The sequence below is a fragment of the Eptatretus burgeri genome, chromosome 3 (assembly GCF_056783735.1).
Source record: "Eptatretus burgeri isolate ZD-2024b chromosome 3, Ebu_testis_v1, whole genome shotgun sequence".
Lineage (NCBI taxonomy): Eukaryota > Metazoa > Chordata > Myxini > Myxiniformes > Myxinidae > Eptatretus > Eptatretus burgeri.
The window spans coordinates 61,890,264-61,902,336 of NC_140963.1; the positions used below are offsets into that span (position 1 = coordinate 61,890,264).

At 43.1% G+C, this 12,073-nt stretch overlaps 1 protein-coding gene across 2 annotated transcripts in view; it reads right to left on the reverse strand.

Annotated features, from left to right (window-relative positions):
- TMEM161B (transmembrane protein 161B) overlaps positions 1-11,595 on the reverse strand; it is a 196,350-nt gene extending 184,755 nt beyond the window's left edge. The window contains exon 1 of one of the 2 annotated variants that reach the window (XM_085873713.1): positions 11,503-11,595. In XM_085873713.1, coding sequence (XP_085729839.1) covers positions 11,503-11,505 — 3 coding nt within the window. In that variant the 5' untranslated portion in view covers positions 11,506-11,595. Of the gene's footprint in view, positions 1-11,452; positions 11,472-11,502 lie in introns of those variants that run through there. The other variant, XM_085873708.1, reaches the window with a different exon arrangement.
- Between the last annotated feature and the right edge of the window lie 478 nt (positions 11,596-12,073).

Consider the following 12,073-nt stretch of genomic DNA (forward strand, 5'->3'; position numbering starts at 1 on the left):
ATAAGAAAAATATAATCTGGGAGGTCGGAGGTTCGAACCTCAGGCCGAGTGATACCACAGATTATGAAAATAGTACGTGCTGTTTTTCCGTGTTCTGTTTCCTTGTTCGACACTCAGCGTCTGAAAGGACAGATCACGGATAAACAACCATATGAAGGTAATAATAACGCAGGTTTTGATGGGCCTAATGGCCTCCTTCTGTGTTGAAGTTCCTTGTCAAGGAACTTGTATTTTTAGCTTGTTTAAATTTCAGATAAGGTATTGTCATCGCACACCGTCCTTCCGTCCGTCCATCCGTACGTCTATTTCGACTTCTCCGGCCAAACCGCTCGGTTGATCCAGCTGGAATTTGGCAGAAACATTCCTCTCCTGACTGGTAACAGGGATTGCAAAGCTTGTTCTGGTCGCGTGACTTTGTGACGCACTGCTCCAACGCATAGTCCTTTTCCTGACCTGACATGACTTTAAGTAGGTCAAAATGGCCGACTTAGTAAATTTCTCCAAAAATCTTCTCCAGACCCACCAGCCATAATCCTACCAAATTTGGGTTACAACATTAGATCAGGGTAGGGATGTTAAATTGCAGAGGCCATACTTGATTACGTGACCAGAAGTGCGTCAAAATAGCAGTTACGCAAATTCCTTCCAACATCTTCTCCAGACCCACCAGTCAAAATGCTACCAAATTTTGGGAACAACATTAGGCCAGGGCCCAAATAAGCTACAGGTCCAGTGGTCATATTTTTAATTATTAGGAACAGTACCCGTCCCAAGTGACAGGAAAAACAAGCAAGAGTTTACATCTCCAGTGATGGGAAAAGTTGAAGTCAATCTATCAATTTAAATATTTCATGGACTTAAGAAAGGTCAATTGTGTTGCACTCTTAGTTTCGCTCAGAGCCAAATCTCCAAGTTACTTATTTTGCTCACCACATAATGGTGGTGGCAACATAGGGCGGCAGAGGTTGGATTTGTCAAAAAAGAGGGCAAAATATTCTGGTTGCAAAATAAGATTTCTCAGTAACATTACTCATGCCTATTCTTCCGTCATTTCAAAACTGAATGTTGAGCTTTTCAATGCAGTGCGAGAAGTGGCCACCGTAAATGGGAGGCAGATGAATGCATGGAAAGACGCCACGGTTCATAATGTATAATAGATGATTTCCCTGCCAAGGAAGTTCAACACAGAAAGAGACCATTCAGCTCATTAAGCCTGTACAATGGTTGCTAACCTGTGACAGTTTTATATTAATACACTCGTGGAAGAGCTAGAACACTAAACAGATCAGGACGCAACAGGACAAAAGGAACAGTAGTGTGGGTAGAGGGGGTACCAACAATAGAGTTGAAGCACAGAATATAGAGGGAGAATTGGACAAAAAAATGGGGTATGGAGGAATGGGGTGGATAAGACAGATACATCAGAAAACCTCTTTCTACCCAGCCACAGTCCCCCCCCCCACCACAAATCCTCCTTATCTCCTTCATCTCTCTCCCTTCCTTCTATCCTCTCTCTTCCTCCCCATTTCCTTCCCAGCATTCGTTCAGGGAGAAATTTGCAACTTGGTTATGGTGCCGGCAACAGCTCACCCAGTCTTCGTGAAGGACACCGTGGGGATCTTTAACATTCACCGACTAATGTTGGAAGACAGGACGCCCAGTTTAACATCCATTGGAGGGACAACACACACGTTGATGATTCACCCAGCATGTGAAACACCAGGATGACATTTTATAGCTGGGTTAGGATTCAAACCCAGGCTAGACAGCATAGAGGTGAGTGTGCATACTTTGAGGTCATCCTGTCAGTCAGGTCATATATTATCACACTGTTAATAAACAAACTGCGATTTCATGTTGTATTTTTACGTTAAAAATGTAAAAGTATAAAATCAGACATGAATAACCTTTAAAAGACTGAAAACATCAATTTTGGAGCCATCTTCCCTCACCTTCCATGAATGTATTACTTAATTATATCGGGCGAGAAAAAACAATTAAAGAAATAAAAATCGATTTTTCCTAATATTTATCCGATTTCACTCTAGATTTTGACAATTATTTAAGCAATGGGGTACAATCATCAAATATAAAACCAGATTTCGAATATCAGCTTTTAATAAGCCCATACGAATATAGGTTTATCAATAAGGAGCCAATCACATTGCACCTATCCTCACATAGGCAGTCAGCATAACAGCTAACAGATAAACAGAGAGCCATCCTTGTCATATATATATATATATATATATATATATATATATATATATATATATATATATATATATATATATATATATATATATATATATATATATATATATATATATATATATATATATATATATATATATATATATGACCCGTCGCTTCGCTGACCGAAATACCAATCTTTGCTGTGATGGCTAATCAATCGGGCAAGAAGGAAAAAGGATTCCTCGGAATGTGGGGATAACCAGTGCCGCAAGTCGGCATTTGCAGTTTCGCCACGTGTGCCCATGTATCCACAAGAAATAAAATAAGTAAAATAAAAAATATTCATCACAAACTTTCCCGGGAGTTCCCTGAATCCACCGTAGTTCGATTTATTGAAATCTGTTAATCCATTCTCAAGTTATCACACGATAAACAAACAGACAAGACGCGGCTCCTTATATAATATAGATATAGATTACTTCCACCGCCGAATGTGGACCGAGGTCATGTATTCACCCGTTTGTTTGTCTGTCTGTTTGTGAGGATATCTCAAATACTTTTGGACTGATTTGGATGAAACTTTGTCGACAGGTTGGGTGTGCAACAAGGACTAATTTATTAGATTTGGGTTAAGGTCCAGGTGCAGATCCGGCCTATCAGTGGGATACAAAAGGTGAACTGTTTAGCCTAGCAGAGGTACGTGCTCTAAAGAGTGGCCTTCTTGTTTTTATTAAGATTATTATTAAATTAAACCAAAGATTGTTTCATTGCAAATTAGATACAACACTGGCAACAATAAACTACAATTAGGATCCAGATACTAGAACTTTTAAAGGATTCGTCGGCATTGAGAGATAGGGCCAAAAACGATATACTCCACTGTGTCCCTGGATTCCATTGGAGATGTGTTCCTCAAAGCTGTGACAAATATCGAAACAACGCAAATCAAAGCAATTTTTCTCATAATAATTAGAGGAATGAGCGGGGGATGCGTTCCTTACACCACCATTTCATCAATTACATTTGATATTACCCTTTTTTATTTTAAACTATCAAATACAACCCATCACTTCACTGACAAGTCAATAAAGTGGGGGGGGGGGAGAGAAATAGGTATTGGGGGGGGGAGATAGATAGAGATAGAGGAGGCAGGTGTAGGGTGAGAGGGGGAAGGGAAGGCAGAGAAGATGAAGAAAGAGGACTTTAGGGGGAGATGGGGAGAGCGACATCTCATCAAACATTGCTATTCACTGCTGGAGGGAGAGGTGTATGAGAGACACACACACACACACACACACACCGAGAGAGTGACAGAGGTGTGGGAGGAGAGTGCTGCATTTTATGAGGGGGGAGCAAGGAGGGGACTGAGTGAGAGGAAAGGGTGGGGGAGAGGAAAGAAAGAAAAACAGACAGGGGAGAGGTGGAGGTGGGGTGAGCAAAGAGAATGATGTGTGACGCTTAATGATGGAACACGGAGAAAAAAAACATGTCAGAACAGCTGTACACACAACAACACAACAGAGTTTGTTTCGTAGTCCCCTGGCACATCTGAAAAACTTTGATATTCCAATTCCAGAAAATATGTGGGAAAATGAACCAAAAGCAATCACTGAAAACATAGAAGTACCTTCCGCTCACGTACGACCTTATGATCCCATCAGGTGTGAACATCAAAAACAAAACATTGTGAACAGATATTACACTTTGGCACAAAAAAAAAAGAGAAGATGGCATTGCTAATTGAGATGTTAATACTAGTGATTTTTAGCCAATGATGCAGAAATCAAGAAAATGACCAAATACCAAGACCTCAAGCATGAAGTGAAAAGATCCTGGAAGCTGAAGAATGCCAAAATTGTACCAGTGAGAGTTGGAGCTATGGGAATGATGACGAAGAAACTCAGAGATATTAAAAACCATCCCTGGGAATATCAGCACAAACGATCTAGAGTTGGAAGCCGTCCTGGGCTCAATTACGATCCTGAAGAGAGCCATCGGCACAAAACTTTAAAAACAGAAAACTTCACAGCTTGGTCCGTGAATCGTGACCCCTTACCGAAATAAAGGTGGATACTTTGAGCCCACCCTGGGAGGACTCCATTCCACATTCTGAAACTCCATATGTAAAAAAACACACACACACACACACACACACACGCACACACACACACACACACACACACACACACACACACACACACACACACACACACACACACACACACACACACACACACAGTCTCTGTTTCACCTCCTGAAACCTACCCACATGTGGAGATAGCAGGCAACAACTTGCAGGTACGTACGTATGCACGCACGCACACACACACACACGGCAGGTCTCCGTTTCACCTCCTGCAACCCACCCACATGTGGAGATAGCAGGCAACAAATTGTACACACACACACACACACACACACACACACACACACACACACACACACACACACACACACACACACACACACACACACACACACACACACACACACACACACACACACAATGTTATTGATGACAGTTATATGCAAATACACAGATGTATTATGAGACAAAGAATTCGTCACTCCTTAGGTGTCATTTCCCTGGTCTCTGTCTATGCTCCGACTGAGGCGAGTCATCTCACCGTGAAGGATGCATTCTACGCCACGCTCGAGTCTGTGGTTGATCTCCAGACGAGATACATTTCTCGTCTTGGGGGATTTCAATGCTTCGACTGGAACTGATAGGGATGGTTATGAGATACATGTTGGTCCCCATGGGTCAGGAACTATGAACCAGAATAGCACTAAGTTCCTTGACATTGCAAGAAGTCATGGACTTAAGGTGGCCGGTTCATGGTTTCAGCGCCCACAGGTTCATCACTGGACTTGGTATTCCAACGCTAGCAGTGTGGCAAAGAGATTTACCATGTCCTCGTTGATGGTCGCTGGAGGATGATCCAGAACTGCAAGGTCTACCGGAATGCTCAGTTCCTCAATACTGACCACCGGCTTGTTGTAGCAACTCTGAAGCTGCACCTTAAATCCAGGAGAATGGTACCATCCCAGCCTCGGCTGGATGTGAGCAGGCTCAAGGATGAGAGGGTAGCTGAGGAGATTGCGAACAACCTGAGTAGAGATTTTGGGGGTCCGGGTGCTTTGGGAGGTTCTGAAGAGTTGTGGAGTGCCTTCAAAACCACCGTCCTTGATGTTGCCGGTGGATGTCTTGGAACTCACCATGGGGCAAAGAAGAATTTTGCCTCTCAAGGGACACCGGATACCATTGACCAGAGTCACAGGGCCAGGCTGAATGGCAGAGCTGAGGCGTAAAACTGCACGTGCACTAAGGATGGACAAGGAGGCCTATGTACGAGGAATCTGTGAGGGGGTAGAGCATCACATGTGGTCAAGTGATTCTCGTCCTGCTAACGGGAATTCACGCATTGCGTTCATCCAAGCCCATCCCTCGGTGCACTGCAGTTAGAGCAGAGGGTGGTAGGCTCTTGACAGAGGAGTCCGAAGTGACGGCCCGCTGGGCCGGTTACTTTGAGCGGTTGTACAAGGCTGATCCACCAGCTGTCGAGTTGGACGTCAGGGGTGTTGCAATCCCTGTTGCTGACCCTCCAATCAACTGTGGTCCACCTTTGCTTGTGGAAACACAGGCTGCGGTGAACCGGTTGAAATGGGGTAAAGCTCAAGGGATCTGCGGCATCCATGCTGAACTTATCAAGGCTGGTGGAAATGCTGCACCCATGTCGTTGCATGCAGTCTGCGGTGAACCGGTTGAAATGGGGTAAAGCTCCAGGGATCTGTGGCATCCATACTGAACTTCTCAAGGCTGGTGGAAATGCTGCACTCGTGTTGTTGCATACAGTTGTGTGCTCTGCCTGGAACACAGGCATTATCCCAACTAACTGGAAGAGGGGCCTTGTGTCCCTCTCTGGAAAGGGAAGGGTGATCGCCAAGACTGCAACAACTACCTCGGGGTGACGCTGATCTCAGTGCCAGGCAATAACTTTGCTCGGATAATTCTTGATCGGGTTCACCACCATCTGCTTGAGCACAAGCGTCCAGAGCAGTCAGGCTTTACACCAAAGCGGTCAATGAATGACCGTATCCTTGCTCTTCGGGTCCTCACCGAACGCAGACGAGAGTTTCAGCAGGGGCTGCTGCAGCCTCTGTTGATCTCTGTAAAGTGTTTGATTCAGTGAATTGGAATGCCCTCTGGAGGATTCTTGGTATGGTCTTCGTGGGGTGCCACCAAAACTGATCGATCTGATGTCTGAACTTTACTCTGGTACTGAGAGTGCTGTGAGATGTGGTGGTACCATCTCTGACTTATTTCCAATTGTTACCGGAATTTGTCAAGGGTGTGTACTTGCCCCCACACTGTTCAGCACTTGTATGGATTGGATTCTAGGGAGGATGTCAGAGAGATCAAGCTCGGTGCATCGTTTGGGAATGTCAAGATCTCTGACCTTGATTTAGCAGATGATGCAGTCATCTTTGCAGAGACTTTAGATATCCTTTTGGAGGCCCTGGAGGTGCTGAATGAGGAGTCGGAGCCGCTGGGATTACGGGTTTCCTGGTTCAAAACTAAGATCCAGGCTTTGAATGACATCTTGGATGCTGCTGTCTTGTCTGTGCCTGTTTGTGGTGAGGATGTTGAGGTCGTGGAGAGATTCACTTACCTTGGCAGTGATATTCATGTCTCTGCTGGCTGTGAGTCAGAGGTCAATAGACGTCTGGGTCGGGCCTGGGGGAGTCATGGATTCGATGGATAATGGGGTGTGGCGGTGCCAGTACCTGTTCGGGAGGACGAAAGTCCGAGTCTTCAGGTCCTTGGTGCTTCCAGTCTTGCTCTATGGATGCGAGACTTCGACTCTGACCAAGGATCTGAGATAGAGACTTAATTCCTTTGGTACCAGGTCTCTTCGGAGAATCCTTGGCGATCGCTGGTCGGACTTTGTGTCCAACGATCGGTTGCTGAGAGACTCAAATGAGATTTGTTACCTGCATAATCAGTGAGCATCAGCAGTGGCTGTATGGACATGTGGCTCGTTTTCCTGACGCTGATCCTGCTTACCAGATTCTCTCAGCAAGGGAATCTCATGAGTGGAGGAGGCCAATGGGCCGACCACATGCCTCGTGGTTACAGCAGGTTGATCAGCATCTCAAGGAGATGGGGATGGGCGTGGCATCTGCCTGGGGGATTGCCAGACGGAGGCCTCTGGAGTACCGGCGGAAAGTGGATGCAGCGACGCGCTGCTCTGGTGCATGCTCCCATACCTGACCTGACAGATGTAAAAAGAAAAAAAATTACCAGAGATATTTAAATGAAACTAAAGTTCTTCCGGAAGTGGTCGAAGTTGGCAGTACCTCTTCTTCCTTCTCCTCAAATGAATGTTGGCTATTAAAATTGATTTTAAGCATCAAAGTCAGGAGGAAAACTTATTAACCCAGCAACATCAATGGCGCGTTAACCAGCATCCATTCGAAGAATAACTTCTAATTTGACTTCTCATGTAACACTTTTGCAATGCCTCTAAGCCAATCTACAGTACAGTACATTTCTTCGTGTACGAAGCAAAGTAAAGTAGTTCCTTCAGCATTTTTGCGATCTCAGATTGGGTACTTTAGCAATGCATCCTGTCGTCTTTATCAGTGTTATGAAAATATTTGAGAATAAAAGGTATAACTTTTAACTATCAATGGGATACAAAAGGTAAACTGTTCAGCAGAGCAGAGGAATGCGCTCTACCGAGTGCCTTTCTAGTTATTATTAAGATTATTCTTAAATGAAGTCAAAGATTGTTACATTGCATATTAAATGTAATACTGGCAACAATAAGCTCCAATGTGACGAGGTGCTGGGTCAATGAGGTTCGTGGCTTCAGTCCTAAAGCTTCAGTTGAACTCAGGCAGTGAAACTCAAACCGCTGGCAATTGGAATCCCTGTTGCAGTTTCCCAAAATAGTCCAAAAGGCATGCAATGCCATGCTTGCCTTCAAGCATATCGCAAATCCACCATCACATAACCATTCCTACTTGTCGTTATTGACAGCAGGGCAAACCCAGTTTTACCCCCTAATGCATCGCGATACAGAGGCAGATAGTGCACCAATTTAATCGTCACGCTTCTGTAAGTCAAATGAGCAAGTCCCAATGCGTGAAGGTTTAAGATTTACAACTCAAGTTATTCAAAGACACGTAAACTTCAGAAACACCTCAATTACTTACGAGATACAATTCAGAAAGTGCACACCAGGTATGAACTACACATGGAAATACAAGGAAACAGATACAAAATGTTTGCAGCACTGTGCCCATCGTATTTTGATCTCACCCATTCATAAATCCCATTTTTCCTCATCCATTCATAAATCCCATTTTACCTCATCCATTTTTGTCATCCATTTTAAATCCAATTTTACAATCCCATTTTACCTCATCCATTCATAAATCCCATTTTTCCTCATCCATTCATAAATCCCATTTTTCCTCATCCATTTTTTAAATTCAATTTTACCTCATCCATTCATAAATCCCATTTTACCTCATCCATTCATGAATCCCATCTTACCTCATCCATTCATAAATCCCATTTTACCTCGTCCATTCATGAATCCCATCTTACCTCATCCATTCATGAATCCCATTTTACCTCGTCCATTCATGAATCCCATCTTACCTCGTCCATTCATGAATCCCATTTTACCTCGTCCATTCATGAATCCCATCTTACCTCATCCATTCATGAATCCAATTTTACCTCATCCATTCACAAGTCATTTTTACCTCATCCATTCATAAATGTCATTTACCTCATCTTATTACAACCTCCGTACCATCACATCCCCTTAAACGTGCACATTTTACCTCATTTTATTACAACCTCCGTACTATCACATCCCCTTATAGTGCACATTTTACCTCATCTTATAACAGCCTCCGTACCATCACATCCCCTTATAAGTGCACATTTTACCTCATCTTATGACAACCTCCGTACTATCACATCCCCTTATACGTGCACATTTTACATCATCATATTACAACCTCCGTACCATCACATCCCCTTATAAGTGCACATTTTACCTCATCTTATGACAACCTCCGTACTATCACATCCCCTTATACGTGCACATTTTACATCATCATATTACAACCTCTGAACCATCACATCCCCTTATACGTGCACATTTTACCTCATCTTATTACAACCTCCGTAACATCACATCCCCTTATACGTGCACATTTTACCTCATCTTATTACAACATCCGTACTATCATCACATCCCCTTATACGTGCACATTTTACCTCATCTTATGACAACCCCCGTACTATCATCACATCCCCTTATACGTGCACATTTTACCTCATCTTATTACAACCTCCGTACCATCACATCCCCTTATACGTGCACATTTTACCTCATCTTATTACAACCTCCTATCCGTACTATCACATTCCCTTATACGTACACATTTTACCTCATCTTATTACAACATCCGTACAATCATCACATCCCCTTATACGTGCACATTTTACCTCATCTTATTACAACATTCGCACTATCATCACATTCCCTTATACGTGCACATTTTACCTCATCTTATTACAACCTCCGTACCATCACATCCCCTTATACGTGCACATTTTACCTCATCTTATTACAACCCCCGTACTATCATCACATCCCCTTATACGTGCACATTTTACCTCATCTTATTACAACCTCCGTACCATCACATCCCCTTATACGTGCACATTTTACCTCATCTTATTACAACCCCCGTACTATCATCACATTCCCTTATACGTGCACATTTTACCTCATCTTATTACAACATCCATACAATCATCACATCCCCTTATACGTGCACATTTTACCTCATCTTATTACAACCCCCGTACTATCATCACATTCCCTTATACGTGCACATTTTACCTCATCTTATTACAACCCCCGTACTATCACATTCCCTTATACGTGCACATTTTACCTCATCTTATTACAACCTCCGTACCATCACATCCCCTTATACGTGCACATTTTACCTCATCTTATTACAACCTCCTATCCGTACTATCATCACATTCCCTTATACGTGCACATTTTACCTCATCTTATTACAACATCCGTACAATCATCACATCCCCTTATACGTGCACATTTTACCTCATCTTATTACAACATTCGCACTATCATCACATTCCCTTATAAGTGCACATTTTACCTCATCTTATTACAACCTCCGTACCATCACATCCCCTTATACGTGCACATTTTACCTCATCTTATTACAACCCCCGTACTATCATCACATCCCCTTATACGTGCACATTTTACCTCATCTTATTACAACCTCCGTACCATCACATCCCCTTATACGTGCACATTTTACCTCATCTTATTACAACCCCCGTACTATCATCACATTCCCTTATACGTGCACATTTTACCTCATCTTATTACAACATCCATACAATCATCACATCCCCTTATACGTGCACATTTTACCTCATCTTATTACAACCCCCGTACTATCATCACATTCCCTTATACGTGCACATTTTACCTCATCTTATTACAACCCCCGTACTATCATCACATTCCCTTATACGTGCACATTTTACCTCATCTTATTACAACATCCGTACAATCATCACATCCCCTTATACGTGCACATTTTACCTCATCTTATTACAACCTCCGTACCATCATCGCATTCCCTTATACGTGCACATTTTACCTCATCTTATTACAACCCCCGTACTATCATCACATTCCCTTATACGTGCACATTTTACCTCATCTTATTACAACATCCGCACTATCATCACATCCCCTTATACGTGCACATTTTACCTCATCTTATTACAACCTCTGTACAATCATCACATTCCCTTATACGTGCACATTTTACCTCATCTTATTACAACTCCCGTGCAATAATCACATTCCCTTATACATGCACATTTTACCTCATCAAATTACAACCCCCATAATCATACTACACCGACAGTATCGACAGAACCAAGGAGACGTGCTCAAAAGACACAGGATTGTGAAACAAAAGAGTGCAATTAAGACAGCCGGATTAACGTTCCAGCTTATGTCAAGAAAATTAGAAGAAAGTCGAGCATAAAAAATGTCTTGCGCTCATATTTGGCGGTTATAAAACAGATGATTAGTTGACCACTGTAGCAATGCATGCTTCGTGCGGCTTCTCAAGACTGTAAGTGACGGTGGGTGCGAATACAACGGACAGGTGGAGGTTTCAAGGAAAGCTCCAAACAACGTCCCAGGTACACCTCACCATGGCGGCACTGAGAAGCGATCGATCGCGCGCGGCAAAGCCAACAGATCGCAGCTCAGGAGTCGGCGGCAGAATTCGCAGCCGCGCATGCGCACAACCTCCTCGCGATAAGAAAAGAAAACAATACATTCTATTTTGATTACTCTCAATTTTTTTTTCAAATTAATATTTGTATTTCAATAATGAATCGTGAATTGGGATTAATTAAATTGTGTGCAAATTACCACGATCCTTTCACATGTTGTTCCGGTACGTCAGAGCACGTGTCAATCAATGGCGCGGGGTTCTTCTTCTTCTCCGGTATAAAATCTTGCAAACATATATTCAAAGAGCTTCGATACAAGGAGGAGGCCATTTGGAACGTGATTCCTGCGCGATATGATCAACACATGAATTTAATCTCTCAGTTTATCGACTTAATTTAACTGAGGAATTGGAGAGAGCAGACAGTCCTGTTCATATGGAAGAAGAAGAATCCCGCCCATTCAGCATGCACAGTGGGAGGACATTCCATATTATTATCCCACCCCCCGGAGGGAAGGGAGCGGTATATTGTAATCGTCCGGTTTGT